The following is a 14,915-nucleotide window of genomic DNA, read 5'->3' as shown; positions in this document are numbered from 1 at the left end:
ATTATTTTGCACACAACTGTAGGTGTATGTTGCATTATAAAAATATTTATAAAAATACAACTTTTAAAAAATTATTCTAAATATTAAACCCAAAAAAATTATAAAAATCATTATTATAATAAAAAAATAAATCTTTTTTATTTAACATTTTTTTTGTAAAGCTGCGCAACAAATTTTATAAAGAGCCCAATTTCACCTTATTTTTTCGGAATTTTTTGTTTCGTATAGATACATTTGATTTTTTTTTTTTTGTTTAAGGGGTAGGTGGGATATTTCGCTGTAGCTAGGGTAAATAAGGGGCTTGTTCGTGGCATTTTCAGATTTTTTTTTTTAATCCTGTTACAGGATTATTACTTAAAAATAAAAAAATTAAGAATACATTAAAACAGTTGGCATAAAAATTTCTATATATTAAACATATTTAAATTAACTAAAATTAAAATAAAGGCAAATCTCGAATACAAAGTTTACTTAAAATTTATTGTGTTATGTTATACTTTTACTTTTTAAAATCACGAAAAATTGCAACACATTTCTCTAAGGCAATAAAAAACAGCTACAGCGAAAAATATATAAACTAATTTAAATTTAAGAAAAATCACTGGTAGCAGCAGTTGGCGTTTGCAGAGCGAGTGAAATTTCGTTCGATGGTGATTCGGTTTTTTTTCACCAATGTTATATAACAAAGTGCGGTCACTTGTTTGATATACGAAAGAAAGCTAAGGTTTATTACACCGTGCGACAATAAATTTTACACACAAAAAAAAAATAATATATTCGCGAAACTATGGGTAAATTATAGTAAAACTGCATACTTAGTTTTTCTCTCTGACGTCAGGATCTTTTTTTAAGGACTTTGAAATTTATAAAATATGATTATTTCAAAAAATTATTTAAAAAGTTGATTGCAATGTAGGATAACAGTATGGGTATCGTATAAAAGAAACAATTCTGTAGAATTATAGCACATACAATTTTTTGGTGTATACGGACGAATGGGTATGGAAAATGTCCTTTACAGATTTTGTCCTAATTTTGTAAATCAATTATTATCTTTATTATTATTATTGTTCTTAAATTCTGCAGAATTTTCTTTTTAATTTGATACCCATATTGTTATTCTACATTGCACTGATTTTTTTTAATATTTTTTTAATTAGTCATATCTTTAAAATTTCAGAGTCTTTTATAAAAATCCTGACATGAGAGACAAAAACTAAAAGCGCAGTTTTACTATATTTAGCCCATAGTTTCTTGAGTATATCGGTTCTTTCATGTGTTTTGAATTTTTTTTTTGGTTTTTGTCGCACAGTGTTATTAAAGCAAGTTTGCATTTTTTTTAACAACTGCAAAAGACCGGCGGCGATAAAATTTATTAAATACCAGTGCGTGTCCACTAAAATTTTATGAGCTATAAAACTGCCTACTCAAAAATATTCTCAAAAATTCTGTTTAAAAAGGTGGACATTTCGGTAAAAAAAATTTTAATTTTGCTAAATTTTGATTATTATGTTTATGGTTTTAGCCTGAGCAATATTTTTTATAAAAAATTTACGAAAAATTTTTAGCATGCAAAACATTGTGAATATTAAAAAGAAATCATCATTAGCTTTGATTGCTAGTGAACATTCAAGCATTGGTTAAAAACACCATTAACGCTAGAAAAAGAAAAGAAATATGAAGATCCATTTTTTTAACTAGTTTAAAATTATAAAATATTTTTTTTTTTTGTTTTGCAACGTACATACAAAATATGGCGCGATGGCCTTAAAACTTGCCACATAGCTGCCCTTAATTTAGCAACATACAAAGTTTGTATTTTTTAGCTGATCTTTCAAATAACTGCCTTTTTCGATTTTTTTTTACTTTTACATACATTTAACTACTGTACATTTAGTGAATGTTTTTGTTTTTTTTGCACGTATATTTTTTGCTTGTATTACATCGCTTCCTTAATATAGAAAGGCAAAATTTAAAAAATATACACAAAAATCAAAAATTTAAAATTTCAATTTAAAATACTTAAAGAAGAATTAAAAGAATTAAAAAAATAAAAGATTAAGAATTTTACAAAATTGTAACACAAGTAAAAATAAAAAATAGTTTTAATTAAAAATACACTTTTTTTAATTGTAGAAGTTTAAAATATTCAAAAAATTTTGAAAACATTTTAAAATTTAATTTAAATTAAAAATTTACTGCTAGCGGTGAAAAAAATAATAATTAAAACTAAGATGATGCAACATTTTATACAAATNATATACACAAAAATCAAAAATTTAAAATTTCAATTTAAAATACTTAAAGAAGAATTAAAAGAATTAAAAAAATAAAAGATTAAGAATTTTACAAAATTGTAACACAAGTAAAAATAAAAAATAGTTTTAATTAAAAATACACTTTTTTTAATTGTAAAAGTTTAAAATATTCAAAAAATTTTGAAAACATTTTAAAATTTAATTTAAATTAAAAATTTACTGCTAGCAAATACAACTTTTAATTTTATTTTATTTTTAAATTTTCATCATTTTTTCAATTCTTTTAACTTTTTAAAATTCGTAAAAAAATCGTTTTTCATTAAATTAAGTGTACTTAATTTTTTAAGTTCTTTTTCTTATCCTACGAAAATTATAACTTAAGCCTTTCTATATTAAGGTAACGATATGTAGATGCAGTTTGCTATTTTATAAACAGATGGGCGGGTTTTTATTTTATGTCTTCTGAATTTCTTAGTGTTTTGAAAGTAAAAAATTTTATGAAAAAACTTAAATTTTTCATTAAAAGTAGACCAACATTTTTAGCTTATTTTCAAAAGAAAAAAATCGCTAAAAAATTTTCAAATTTTTAATTCAATAACAACAAAAAACTGGAAGAACTTTTGAATCAATGATTGCCCGAAGCTTTTAGAACTGCCAATTTTTATACGAATACTTTTGAATTTGTCAACTTTAAGGAGCGTTTACAATGTCAGTTTAGAGCTGACAGTGCTTTTTTTCGAAATATTTTGCTTGCAATATTAGCTTTGAGGGAAATTTCGCTTTCTTAGTGATTAAAGAAGACGTTTTAGAACATCGATACAACTAAAAAGAAGCACTCTCAACTCCAGATGTGCCAAACGAGTGCCCGCCATGCGTAGGAGACATCTCCTCGCATGCCGAAAATTAGCAGGAAACCCAAGTTAGTACAGTTTGTGAATGCAATTCACTCTTTTTGTTCATATATTATTTTTTACATTTGTTTTCAATACTATATAATATATTTTAGTACAAAATTGTCCGGTCCTTGGCAACACTGAAGTTTACGAGGTCGTTTGCGCATCAAACTAACTGTTCAAATACCAAGTTCTCATTAAATTACAAAAAATTATTTGACATTTAAAAAATTCCACAAGGCAGTTTCATTTTTCATGAANAGTACAGTTTGTGAATGCAATTCACTCTTTTTGTTCATATATTATTTTTTACATTTGTTTTCAATACTATATAATATATTTTAGTACAAAATTGTCCGGTCCTTGGCAACACTGAAGTTTACGAGGTCGTTTGCGCATCAAACTAACTGTTCTAATACCAAGTTCTCATTAAATTACAAAAAATTATTTGACATTTAAAAAATTCCACAAGGCAGTGATATTTCAAACATTTTTCATGAACATGAAATGGTATTATGACCGAAGTTTGTAAGAGATAGACCCATGAAAAATTATACCAATATGATGAGAACGCCGAGCTAAGTCGATTTATCCATTTCCGTCTGACTGACTATCTGTTTGAACACAATCTAGTCCAAAAGCTTTCGAGATATCAGACTCAAATTCAGTAAGAGGTTTGTCTTTTTATAATTTATTACTCATTTGGCAGAACCGATAAAATTCCAGCTCCCATACAACTGATTGTTTAGACATTAGATGTTGCGTTATAGGGTGTGTTCAGAAATGCATCAGTCTTATTTATTTCTTAGCTATATTTGATGGAAATGTCCAATATGCGCAACCACGGTTAAATTTCTAGTTATAACTTAGTTGCGTAAGTAAGGCATTTCCATCAATTACAGTTTAAAAGTAAAAGCGTNCAGAACCGATAAAATTCCAGCTCCCATACAACTGATTGTTTAGACATTAGATTTTGCGTTATAGGGTGTGTTCAGAAATGCATCAGTCTTATTTATTTATTAGCTATATTTGATGGAAATGTCCAATATGCGCAACCACGGTTAAATTTCTAATTATAACTTAGTTGCGTAAGTAAGGCATTTCCATCAATTACAGTTTAAAAGTAAAAGCGTCTGATGATATTTGGCTTGATGCATTTCAGAACACGCCCATAACTCCGCAATTTATGCAGCTAGGAACATGAAATTTAGCCTTATTTTTACATATTATCAACAAAAAGTGTTAAGTGAAAATGGCAAAGATCTGGTTACTATAAGCTATAGCTCCCATACCACTGATTGTTCAGATATAAGATTTTACTTAAAAGCTCCTTTATTTTGATTGCTAAAATCGAGCAGATTCATGAGCTACTTAATAATTGNAGCTAGGAACATGAAATTTAGCCTTATTTTTACATATTATCAACAAAAAGTGTTCAGTGAAAATGGCAAAGATCTGGTTACTATAAGCTATAGCTCCCATACCACTGATTATTCAGATATAAGATTTTACTTAAAAGCTCCTTTATTTTGATTGCTAAAATCGCGCAGATTCATGAGCTACTTAATAATTAATCATCATGCACGGTCGTCAAGATTGGTGCACTATAAGGTATACATATCTCCCACATCACTGATAGTTCAGATATGAGTTTTTGTAATATAACTCCTTCATCTAAGTAGTTAAGACCGAAAATTCTCAACAACATTTTTGTCATTTCATGCCCAGTGGTATGCCAGTATAAGCGAACAATTTAATTTAAGAGTTTTTACTTTCAGAGCTATTTTAATATATATATATATATTTTTTTATGCAGCTTGCTATAATAAGTTTTCATAAATTTGGCAAGTATGTAGTCCTTGGATTTTCATATTTTTTTTTTTATGCATTCCCTTGCATTAAGCTTGGCTCACAATGTCTGGTGAAAAATAGAAAACAAACATTTTAAAAGTGGCCTCATGCAAACGAAATGAATTACAGCTATGAGAGTTTAGCTAGAATTTAGATACTGAATAATTACAATTTCATTCTTTTAGCAGTGTTAGGTCCCAATTTTCTTACTAGTTAATGCGAACTCGAGCCCAACACTGTCTGATAACTAAAGCTCGCATTTAGTGCGTCTGAAAGAAATTTGAAATGTTGCGTTTATTTTCTGTGATTAAAAAAAATCTCATGTAAGGGCGTCCGGCCACAGAAACTTCGCCACTTTAATGCAATTTTTCATGCTTTTTGTTTATAATTTTACACTTTTCACTATAGTTACAAAAAAAATATATATNTTTAGTGCGTCTGAAAGAAATTTGAAATGTTGCGTTTATTTTCTGTGATTTAAAAAAATCTCATGTAAGGGCGTCCGGCCACAGAAACTTCGCCACTTTAATGCAATTTTTCATGCTTTTTGTTTATAATTTTACACTTTTCGCTATAGTTACAAAAAAATATATATAAAAAAAAGTACATATGTATATTCCACATTTAATATGTAGGTTGCATTTTACTATCAGTTTCTTTATCGTTTACTCATTTAGGCACATGTTTTTAATATTTAAGTTTTTTTTTGCTTACTACATTTATAAAGTAAATATATTTACTTATACTGCAGTTTAATTTACTTACTTAAAACATATTTATAGGCATAGTAAAAAATACTAAAATTTTAGATACTCTTTTTTGCGCAAGCTGCGCATCTCAGCATACAAATCTACCATTTATAATTTTACTTATAAAAGTAAAAATATAAAATATTTGAATATTTTTTACTGCCGTATTGTGGCAGCGTTTTCTTATTTACTTAATTGACTAACATTTACTAATATATAGATTTTATATATTTTCTTCATATAAATTTAAGCTGTCTTCGTTTCAGCCGCTCCACGTCGAGCATCTCTGTTTGTATATTTTTTGTTTACTATCTGGAAGCATTGCGGCAGATTTCATATACCTGCTGCTCCCTCTCCCTCTTTCTGGGCTTCCTTTTCTCCTCTTCAAGCACAATCAATTGCCTTTCTTGCGGCTAATTCCATTGCACTTCGCCATTGGAGCAGTTGGCGGCAATCTTGCGCTGCCCTTGTTGCTGCGTCTACTTGCTCTTGTTGTTTTTGCAGTTGCTTCTTTCTACGCACACTTTTCAAGAGCATTTGTCAATGTTCTCCACGTAGCAGTTCCATAAGTAAATTGAAATCACCGCCATCACGTGATTTTATGGTGAGCATCTCCTTGCCGAGCTGTTCAGTAAGAAATCAAAAGGCATTTTTTTTATATAATATTTTTTCAAATTTATTTACAACAATATCCCCTTACCTGGCATGTCTTTTGCAGATCTGGTATGCGCAGCAGTAGTTCACCAAATTTGGACGGCGTATCTGGATAGTGCGCAAGCGTGTAGGCCTGCAAGGCTTGCAACGCCTTCTCTTGACATTCACGCACCTTGACGGGCTCCTGCAATTCGCTGGTGTCTAGGCAAGGGAAGGAAATGGATTAAACATATTACAGAAAGTTTTTGAAGTTGATTTATTAATGAAATAAAATTAAAAGGGCGTGTATACCAGATACTCATAAAGTTTGATGTCTAAACATCTGAGTACGGTATTAGGCGATTCCGTATATAGTAAATAAATGGATTAGGTTAAAAGATAACCTCGAAATAAAACCGAACTAGTTCTAGAAGGGTGCTGATAAAATCGTAAAACTTTCCAGAAATGATCTCAGAAAAGTCTTGAAATGGTCCTGAAAATGGCCCTGAACTTTTTTCGAAATGAACTCGCGCTAGCTCCAAAAAGTCCTGAACTATGCTCAAATGGTCCAGAACTAGGCCCGAAATAGTCTGAAATTGTCGTGTCCCTCATAGCCCCGACATGGTCCTAAAATAGATCTGAACTAGTCCCGCAATGATCTTAAAATATTGTCAAATGTTCCCGAACTAGTCCTGAAGTAGTCGTGAACAGGCCCTAAAATAATCCCTAACTAGTCCCAAAATGGTCCGGAAATAGTCCTGAGCAGGCCCGACATGGTCGAAAAATCTTTAACTTGTCCCAAGATTATCTCGAACAGGTCTTGAAACGGTCCCGAAATGGTCTCTCTTAGTCCCAAAAAGGCCCCAAAATAATGCGATCAATTCTCGAAATGGTCTTCAAATAATTCCAAAACGATCCCGAACATGTTCCAAAATGGTCTTAAAGTAGTCCTGAACTGGACATAAAATGAACCCGAACTGTTCCTGAAATGTTCTTGATATAGCCTTGAAATAGTCTTGAAATGGTCGATAAGTAGTCCTAGTGCTAAAATGGCCCTCAAATAGTGTTGAACTAGTCCCGAAATGTTTGTGAATAGGCCCCGTAATGATCCCTAATTACCCCCTAAATACTACTGAAATAGTTCTGAACTGGACCGAAATGAGGCCGAACTAGGCCAGGAAGGGGCCTAAACTAGTCGTTAACTAGTTATGAAATAGACCTGGTCTATCCTAGAAATTTTCATTTGTACACACAAGAAGCAATTAAAGATTTTCTGTTCGGTTACACAAGAAGCAGTTACAAATTTTCTACTGGCTTAATACAAAATTTTGCCTATAAAAAGAGCTAAAATGTTTACTGTAAGCAATTAAATGTCAAAAATTTCAAATATTTACCCGACTGCAGCAGCACAATCACTTTCATGGCAACATATTCATAGCGATCGACGCGTAGGCGTCTCAAGTTTTCTGTCAGGTTCAGCATTCGTTCAATGCAGGCCTAAGTGAACAGCAAAATAAAAAGTAAAATAATTAAAAATGTGCACACACTTTTCTCCACCAAAACAACATTATGCTGACATTTCTTAGCTTGCTGCTCACCTGTAAGCCACTTGATTTTGCCTGCGCTAAGTCAATCTTCTTGCCTTGTGACATCTTAATCTCTCCCGGCGTATCGATCGAACGATAACAGCACGAGAAGAGCAACAATTCACACCATGAATTGATCAGCAAGCAAATTTGATCATCGATCTATAGAAAGGAAGTAGAAATTGCAAATGTTTCTTCTAAGCTGACGCAAGCGCAACCTACCGAAATATGCTTGAAGAGCGGCAAACTTTTGCACCATTTGACGATCTTGTACAGTCGATGATCGGCCACATTGCACAGGTGTGCAATAAGATCGGGATTGGCATTTTCACCGTTACCGAAACCAGCACTGGCCAGCAGAGGGTTTGTCATTTGTGTATTGATAGCAGCAGCAGCAACGCCACCACCACCACCAGTCGCAGTGGACGTCGAGGCGGTAGAGGCATTGGAAGAGGAGGAAGACGATGTAGAGATCGGTTGATTGAGACGCGCCAATTCGGCTTCATTATACTGCCACAGATGTTCAACATCCATGATTTCCTGTAATGAATTTGAAGGCAATTTCTTAAAAGTTCAAAGTCCTTTGTGCGTAAAAACTCACCTGCAGCAGCATAGGAATGTTTGTTGCACGCGCCGGCGCGGTAGCTCCTTCATCACACTGTTCCGACTTGATTGTGGCGTGCCCCCCACCACCCAAACCCGCAGCCAGTCCGTTCAGCGTGTGATGATGCTGCTGCTGCTGTGCAGACATTGAATGCGTCATTTGCGCGCCACCGCCAAGTCGTCCCTGTTGCTGGTGCTGCTGCTGTTGGCTGGCTGCTGCCGCAGCAGCTGCTGCCACCGCTGCCGCAACACCCTGCTGTTCCGGACTCAATAGCGGACTCAACATCGAATTGGGCAATGTGTACGAGCATTGGTACGTGGAGCGTCCACCACGCGTGCGATCTTCACGTATCGCCTCAAGTTTCATGCCCTTCTGCAGACATTTTTCGAAACGACAAGCGGGACATTTCTTGCGCGTCGAAATGCTTACCGGACATGGGCCGCCGCGTACGCATACATAGTTNAAAGTAAATATATTTACTTATACTGCAGTTTAATTTACTTACTTAAAACATATTTATAGGCATAGTAAAAAATACTAAAATTTTAGATACTCTTTTTTGCGCAAGCTGCGCATCTCAGCATACAAATCTACCATTTATAATTTTACTTATAAAAGTAAAAATATAAAATATTTGAATATTTTTTACTGCCGTATTGTGGCAGCGTTTTCTTATTTACTTAATTGACTAACATTTACTAATATATAGATTTTATATATTTTCTTCATATAAATTTAAGCTGTCTTCGTTTCAGCCGCTCCACGTCGAGCATCTCTGTTTGTATATTTTTTGTTTACTATCTGGAAGCATTGCGGCAGATTTCATATACCTGCTGCTCCCTCTCCCTCTTTCTGGGCTTCCTTTTCTCCTCTTCAAGCACAATCAATTGCCTTTCTTGCGGCTAATTCCATTGCACTTCGCCATTGGAGCAGTTGGCGGCAATCTTGCGCTGCCCTTGTTGCTGCGTCTACTTGCTCTTGTTGTTTTTGCAGTTGCTTCTTTCTACGCACACTTTTCAAGAGCATTTGTCAATGTTCTCCACGTAGCAGTTCCATAAGTAAATTGAAATCACCGCCATCACGTGATTTTATGGTGAGCATCTCCTTGCCGAGCTGTTCAGTAAGAAATCAAAAGGCATTTTTTTTATATAATATTTTTTCAAATTTATTTACAACAATATCCCCTTACCTGGCATGTCTTTTGCAGATCTGGTATGCGCNCGTAGCAGTTCCATAAGTAAATTGAAATCACCGCCATCACGTGATTTTATGGTGAGCATCTCCTTGCCGAGCTGTTCAGTAAGAAATCGAAAGGCATTTTTTTATATAATATTTTTTCAAATTTATTTACAACAATATCCCCTTACCTGGCATGTCTTTTGCAGATCTGGTATGCGTAGCAGTAGTTCACCAAATTTGGACGGCGTATCTGGATAGTGCGCAAGCGTGTAGGCCTGCAAGGCTTGCAACGCCTTCTCTTGACATTCACGCACCTTGACGGGCTCCTGCAATTCGCTGGTGTCTAGGCAAGGGAAGGAAATGGATTAAACATATTACAGAAAGTTTTTGAAGTTGATTTATTAATGAAATAAAATTAAAAGGGCGTGTATACCAGATACTCATAAAGTTTGATGTCTAAACATCTGAGTACGGTATTAGGCGATTCCGTATATAGTAAATAAATGGATTAGGTTAAAAGATAACCTCGAAATAAAACCGAACTAGTTCTAGAAGGGTGCTGATAAAATCGTAAAACTTTCCAGAAATGATCTCAGAAAAGTCTTGAAATGGTCCTGAAAATGGCCCTGAACTTTTTTCGAAATGAACTCGCGCTAGCTCCAAAAAGTCCTGAACTATGCTCAAATGGTCCAGAACTAGGCCCGAAATAGTCTNCGTGTATACCAGATACTCATAAAGTTTGATGTCTAAACATCTGAGTACGGCATTAGGCGATTCCGTATATAGTGAAATAAATGGGTTAGGTTAAAAGATAACCTCGAAATAAAACCGAACTAGTTCTAGAAGGGTGCTGATAAAATCGTAGAATTTTCCCGAAATGATCTCAGAAAAGTCTTGAAATGGTCCTGAAAATGGCCCTGAACTTTTTTCGAAATGAACTCGCGCTAGCTCCAAAACGTCCTGAACTATGCTCAAATGGTCCAGAACTAGGCCCGAAATAGTCCGAAATTGTCGTGTCCCTCATAGCCCCGACATGGTCCTAAAATAGATCTGAACTAGTCCCGCAATGATCTTAAAATATTGTCAAATGTTCCCGAACTAGTCCTGAAGTAGTCGTGAACAGGCCCTAAAATAATCCCTAACTAGTCCCAAAATGGTCCGGAAATAGTCCTGAGCAGGCCCGACATGGTCGAAAAATCTTTAACTTGTCCCAAGATTATCTCGAACAGGTCTTGAAACGGTCCCGAAATGGTCTCTCTTAGTCCCAAAAAGGCCCCAAAATAATGCGATCAATTCTCGAAATGGTCTTCAAATAATTCCAAAACGATCCCGAACATGTTCCAAAATGGTCTTAAAGTAGTCCTGAACTGGACATAAAATGAACCCGAACTGTTCCTGAAATGTTCTTGATATAGCCTTGAAATAGTCTTGAAATGGTCGATAAGTAGTCCTAGTGCTAAAATGGCCCTCAAATAGTGNGTAGTCCTGAACTGGACATAAAATGAACCCGAACTGTTCCTGAAATGTTCATGATATAGCCTTGAAATAGTCTTGAAATGGTCGATAAGTAGTCCTAGTGCTAAAATGGCCCTCAAATAGTCTTGAACTAGTCCCGAAATGTTTGTGAATAGGCCCCGTAATGATCCCTAATTACCCCCTAAATACTACTGAAATAGTTCTGAACTGGACCGAAATGAGGCCGAACTAGGCCAGGAAGGGGCCTAAACTAGTCGTTAACTAGTTATGAAATAGACCTGGTCTATCCTAGAAATTTTCATTTGTACACACAAGAAGCAATTAAAGATTTTCTGTTCGGTTACACAAGAAGCAGTTACAAATTTTCTACTGGCTTAATACAAAATTTTGCCTATAAAAAGAGCTAAAATGTTTACTGTAAACAATTAAATGTCAAAAATTTCAAATATTTACCCGACTGCAGCAGCACAATCACTTTCATGGCAACATATTCATAGCGATCGACGCGTAGGCGTCTCAAGTTTTCTGTCAGGTTCAGCATTCGTTCAATGCAGGCCTAAGTGAACAGCAAAATAAAAAGTAAAATAATTAAAAATGTGCACACACTTTTCTCCACCAAAACAACATTATGCTGACATTTCTTAGCTTGCTGCTCACCTGTAAGCCACTTGATTTTGCCTGCGCTAAGTCAATCTTCTTGCCTTGTGACATCTTAATCTCTCCCGGCGTATCGATCGAACGATAACAGCACGAGAAGAGCAACAATTCACACCATGAATTGATCAGCAAGCAAATTTGATCATCGATCTATAGAAAGGAAGTAGAAATTGCAAATGTTTCTTCTAAGCTGACGCAAGCGCAACCTACCGAAATATGCTTGAAGAGCGGCAAACTTTTGCACCATTTGACGATCTTGTACAGTCGATGATCGGCCACATTGCACAGGTGTGCAATAAGATCGGGATTGGCATTTTCACCGTTACCGAAACCAGCACTGGCCAGCAGAGGGTTTGTCATTTGTGTATTGATAGCAGCAGCAGCAACGCCACCACCACCACCAGTCGCAGTGGACGTCGAGGCGGTAGAGGCATTGGAAGAGGAGGAAGACGATGTAGAGATCGGTTGATTGAGACGCGCCAATTCGGCTTCATTATACTGCCACAGATGTTCAACATCCATGATTTCCTGTAATGAATTTGAAGGCAATTTCTTAAAAGTTCAAAGTCCTTTGTGCGTAAAAACTCACCTGCAGCAGCATAGGAATGTTTGTTGCACGCGCCGGCGCGGTAGCTCCTTCATCACACTGTTCCGACTTGATTGTGGCGTGCCCCCCACCACCCAAACCCGCAGCCAGTCCGTTCAGCGTGTGATGATGCTGCTGCTGCTGTGCAGACATTGAATGCGTCATTTGCGCGCCACCGCCAAGTCGTCCCTGTTGCTGGTGCTGCTGCTGTTGGCTGGCTGCTGCCGCAGCAGCTGCTGCCACCGCTGCCGCAACACCCTGCTGTTCCGGACTCAATAGCGGACTCAACATCGAATTGGGCAATGTGTACGAGCATTGGTACGTGGAGCGTCCACCACGCGTGCGATCTTCACGTATCGCCTCAAGTTTCATGCCCTTCTGCAGACATTTTTCGAAACGACAAGCGGGACATTTCTTGCGCGTCGAAATGCTTACCGGACATGGGCCGCCGCGTACGCATACATAGTTCTTGCGATTCTGGACGGTGCGCTTGAAGAAGCCCTTACACGATTCACACGAGAAGATGCCGTAGTGGAAGCCGGAGATTTTATCGCCGCAAATGGGACAAGGCGAGTTTATGAGCTGTTGACGCGAAATACCAGCCGGTGAGGCAGGCAAACCCTCCAGACCCATGTTGAGCGGCGAGACCTTCGTGTCCATGCTTAGGTTCTGTGCCTCCGCGTTGCTGGCAAGAACGGCATTGCCGTTACCAGCGCCGCCGCCACCGCCACCGCCACTATCCACCGTAATGGGTCGGTAGAGCACTGAGTGGTGCAGCGAGCCATTGAAGCTGCCGTAGAGTGCTGGCACCGGTGGCGCATGTCTGCCCTGTATGGGTGAATGTGTTGGACTGAACTCTGAACTGTAAGAGTAGCATGAGCTGTGCGATGCGTCGCTATTGTTTCGACTCAGCGATGGCGTGTAGGGTGCGTGGCGCGACGTCAATGGCGACTGGGATGGTGAGCTGTGCGTATAGACGGAATGTATGGCAGAGTCTGGGCTGGGATTGGCAGGAAGTGGCAGGGTGGCTGATTTGTTACGCGCCAAAAGTGGCGAGTTTACATTTCCGCCAGCTGTGATAAGCCCCGTAGCGTTGGCATCGGGATCGTACTTCAGATTAATGGGATCACTTTGCGTGGGTGCGAGCTTTGTGTGCGGTGTGGAATAAAGACTTCCGGCACTGCTGCTGCTACCCAAGCCGGTGCGCGACGGTGCAAGCGCCGCTGCACCAGCATGCACCTCAACGGAAATTTGTTCCATTTGTTCAGGCTTGATGGGATGTGTCGGCGTTGGCGGCAAAGTCTGTGCGGGGGTTGTGGTGGTCGCCTCGCTTTTAATCACCGCCACGCCTATACTACCAATACTGCCATTGTTTGTGCTCAACATGCTCGGCGCTATGCCGCTATTACTTAACGAATTCTCCGTTTCCATAAGCTCCGTTTCAGTCGTCTCCGTTTCGGAGAGTTCCCCTTCCCAGGACATGGGACGCGGTCCATTCTTGTTATGATTAGCGTTTGTATTACTGCCGCCACCAGCCGCACCAGGCGTGCTGACGTCCGCATTGCTGCTATGCGCGCGTCGCGTCACTTTTAAATTCTCAATGTTCGTCAACTCAGTCTCAGAGTCGGAATCTTCCGCCTTCGTGACAGGTATCCGTATACCAACACCACCAATTCCACTACTTGCACCGTTATAGTAGCTGGCAGCGCCTGTTGCAGCTATGACCGGCACTATATTGCCATTGGGCGTTAGCGATGACGCAATACTCTCATCCATTTCGCATTTAATATTCGTGACGGATACATTGTTGCGTGTTGTTGTTGTGGTGGTTGTTGTTGTTGTGCCATTAGTACTGTGGCAGTGGCTGCCATTCGAAGTGATTTGGGCATGGCCGTGCATATTCACGGGCAATTGGAATGCACTGCCAGCTAGGGTTGAGCCAAAGGCAGTCGCTGATGGATTGGAGCCAGCGGCGCTCTCAGCTTTTGTGGAGGACATTATTTCGTATGTTTAGTAACGGTTTACTTTTTAGTATAAAAAGATATATAGCTTGTGCGCCTTCTTCACAAAATTGTGCAAATGTGCGTATTTATAAAATCCTCTTAGTTTTTATGGAGCGCTGGTGCAGTTTATAAAAATTGGACAGATGTCGCTGGTGTAGTCCCATGCTGAATATATTTGTAACCTGGAAAGAAAAAAACAGTAAATTAGTTTAAAGTTTGTTGGAGCCTTGAGTCTTGCACTATGTAAATATATATATTTAATGACAGTGTCTCAGCTCTAAGTAACTTTGACTTTATGGCTTTGGCGATGTATTAGTCTCCGACCGAACTTTTGAGACTGTGAGGAATATTCTTGGTAGCGAAGTTGGCGCCAATGGCGGCACTGGTGAAGGCAGGCGGCTACAAGTTTTCGTCAACCGATTTCCTAGAATGATACTCCG

The 14,915-nt window shown here is 37.4% G+C and overlaps 2 protein-coding genes across 4 annotated transcripts; both read right to left on the bottom strand.

Moving 5' to 3' along the window:
• Nucleotides 1-6,291: 6,291 nt before the first annotated feature.
• On the bottom strand, nt 6,292-8,940 carry LOC108373735 (nuclear hormone receptor FTZ-F1 beta-like). Its single transcript, XM_017629672.1, has 6 exons — nt 8,572-8,940; nt 8,193-8,510; nt 7,983-8,132; nt 7,779-7,881; nt 6,452-6,606; nt 6,292-6,375 (listed from the first exon to the last, which is right to left on the bottom strand). The coding sequence occupies exons 1-6, from the start codon at nt 8,938-8,940 to the stop codon at nt 6,292-6,294; spliced, it is 1,179 nt and encodes a 392-aa protein (XP_017485161.1).
• A 298-nt stretch (nt 8,941-9,238) lies between these two features.
• Nucleotides 9,239-14,653, bottom strand: Hr39 (Nuclear hormone receptor FTZ-F1 beta). 3 transcript variants are annotated; one of them, XM_017629673.1, is made up of 7 exons: nt 12,476-14,653; nt 12,097-12,414; nt 11,866-12,036; nt 11,683-11,785; nt 9,942-10,096; nt 9,764-9,866; nt 9,239-9,687 (listed from the first exon to the last, which is right to left on the bottom strand). In XM_017629673.1, the coding sequence occupies exons 1-7, from the start codon at nt 14,468-14,470 to the stop codon at nt 9,653-9,655; spliced, it is 2,880 nt and encodes a 959-aa protein (XP_017485162.1). In that variant the 5' UTR covers nt 14,471-14,653; the 3' UTR covers nt 9,239-9,652. The 3 variants fall into 3 exon arrangements, with proteins under 3 accessions (XP_017485162.1, XP_017485163.1, XP_017485164.1); XM_017629674.1 differs by having other exon boundaries at nt 11,887-12,036; XM_017629675.1 differs by lacking the exon at nt 9,764-9,866 and having other exon boundaries at nt 11,887-12,036.
• Between the last annotated feature and the right edge of the window lie 262 nt (nt 14,654-14,915).

This window comes from Rhagoletis zephyria, unplaced genomic scaffold (genome assembly GCF_001687245.7).
Source record: "Rhagoletis zephyria isolate East Lansing unplaced genomic scaffold, Rhagoletis_zephyria_1.1 Rzeph_scaffold_06987, whole genome shotgun sequence".
Classification (NCBI taxonomy): Eukaryota; Metazoa; Arthropoda; class Insecta; order Diptera; family Tephritidae; genus Rhagoletis; species Rhagoletis zephyria.
This window is presented reverse-complemented; position numbering and strand designations above follow the sequence as displayed.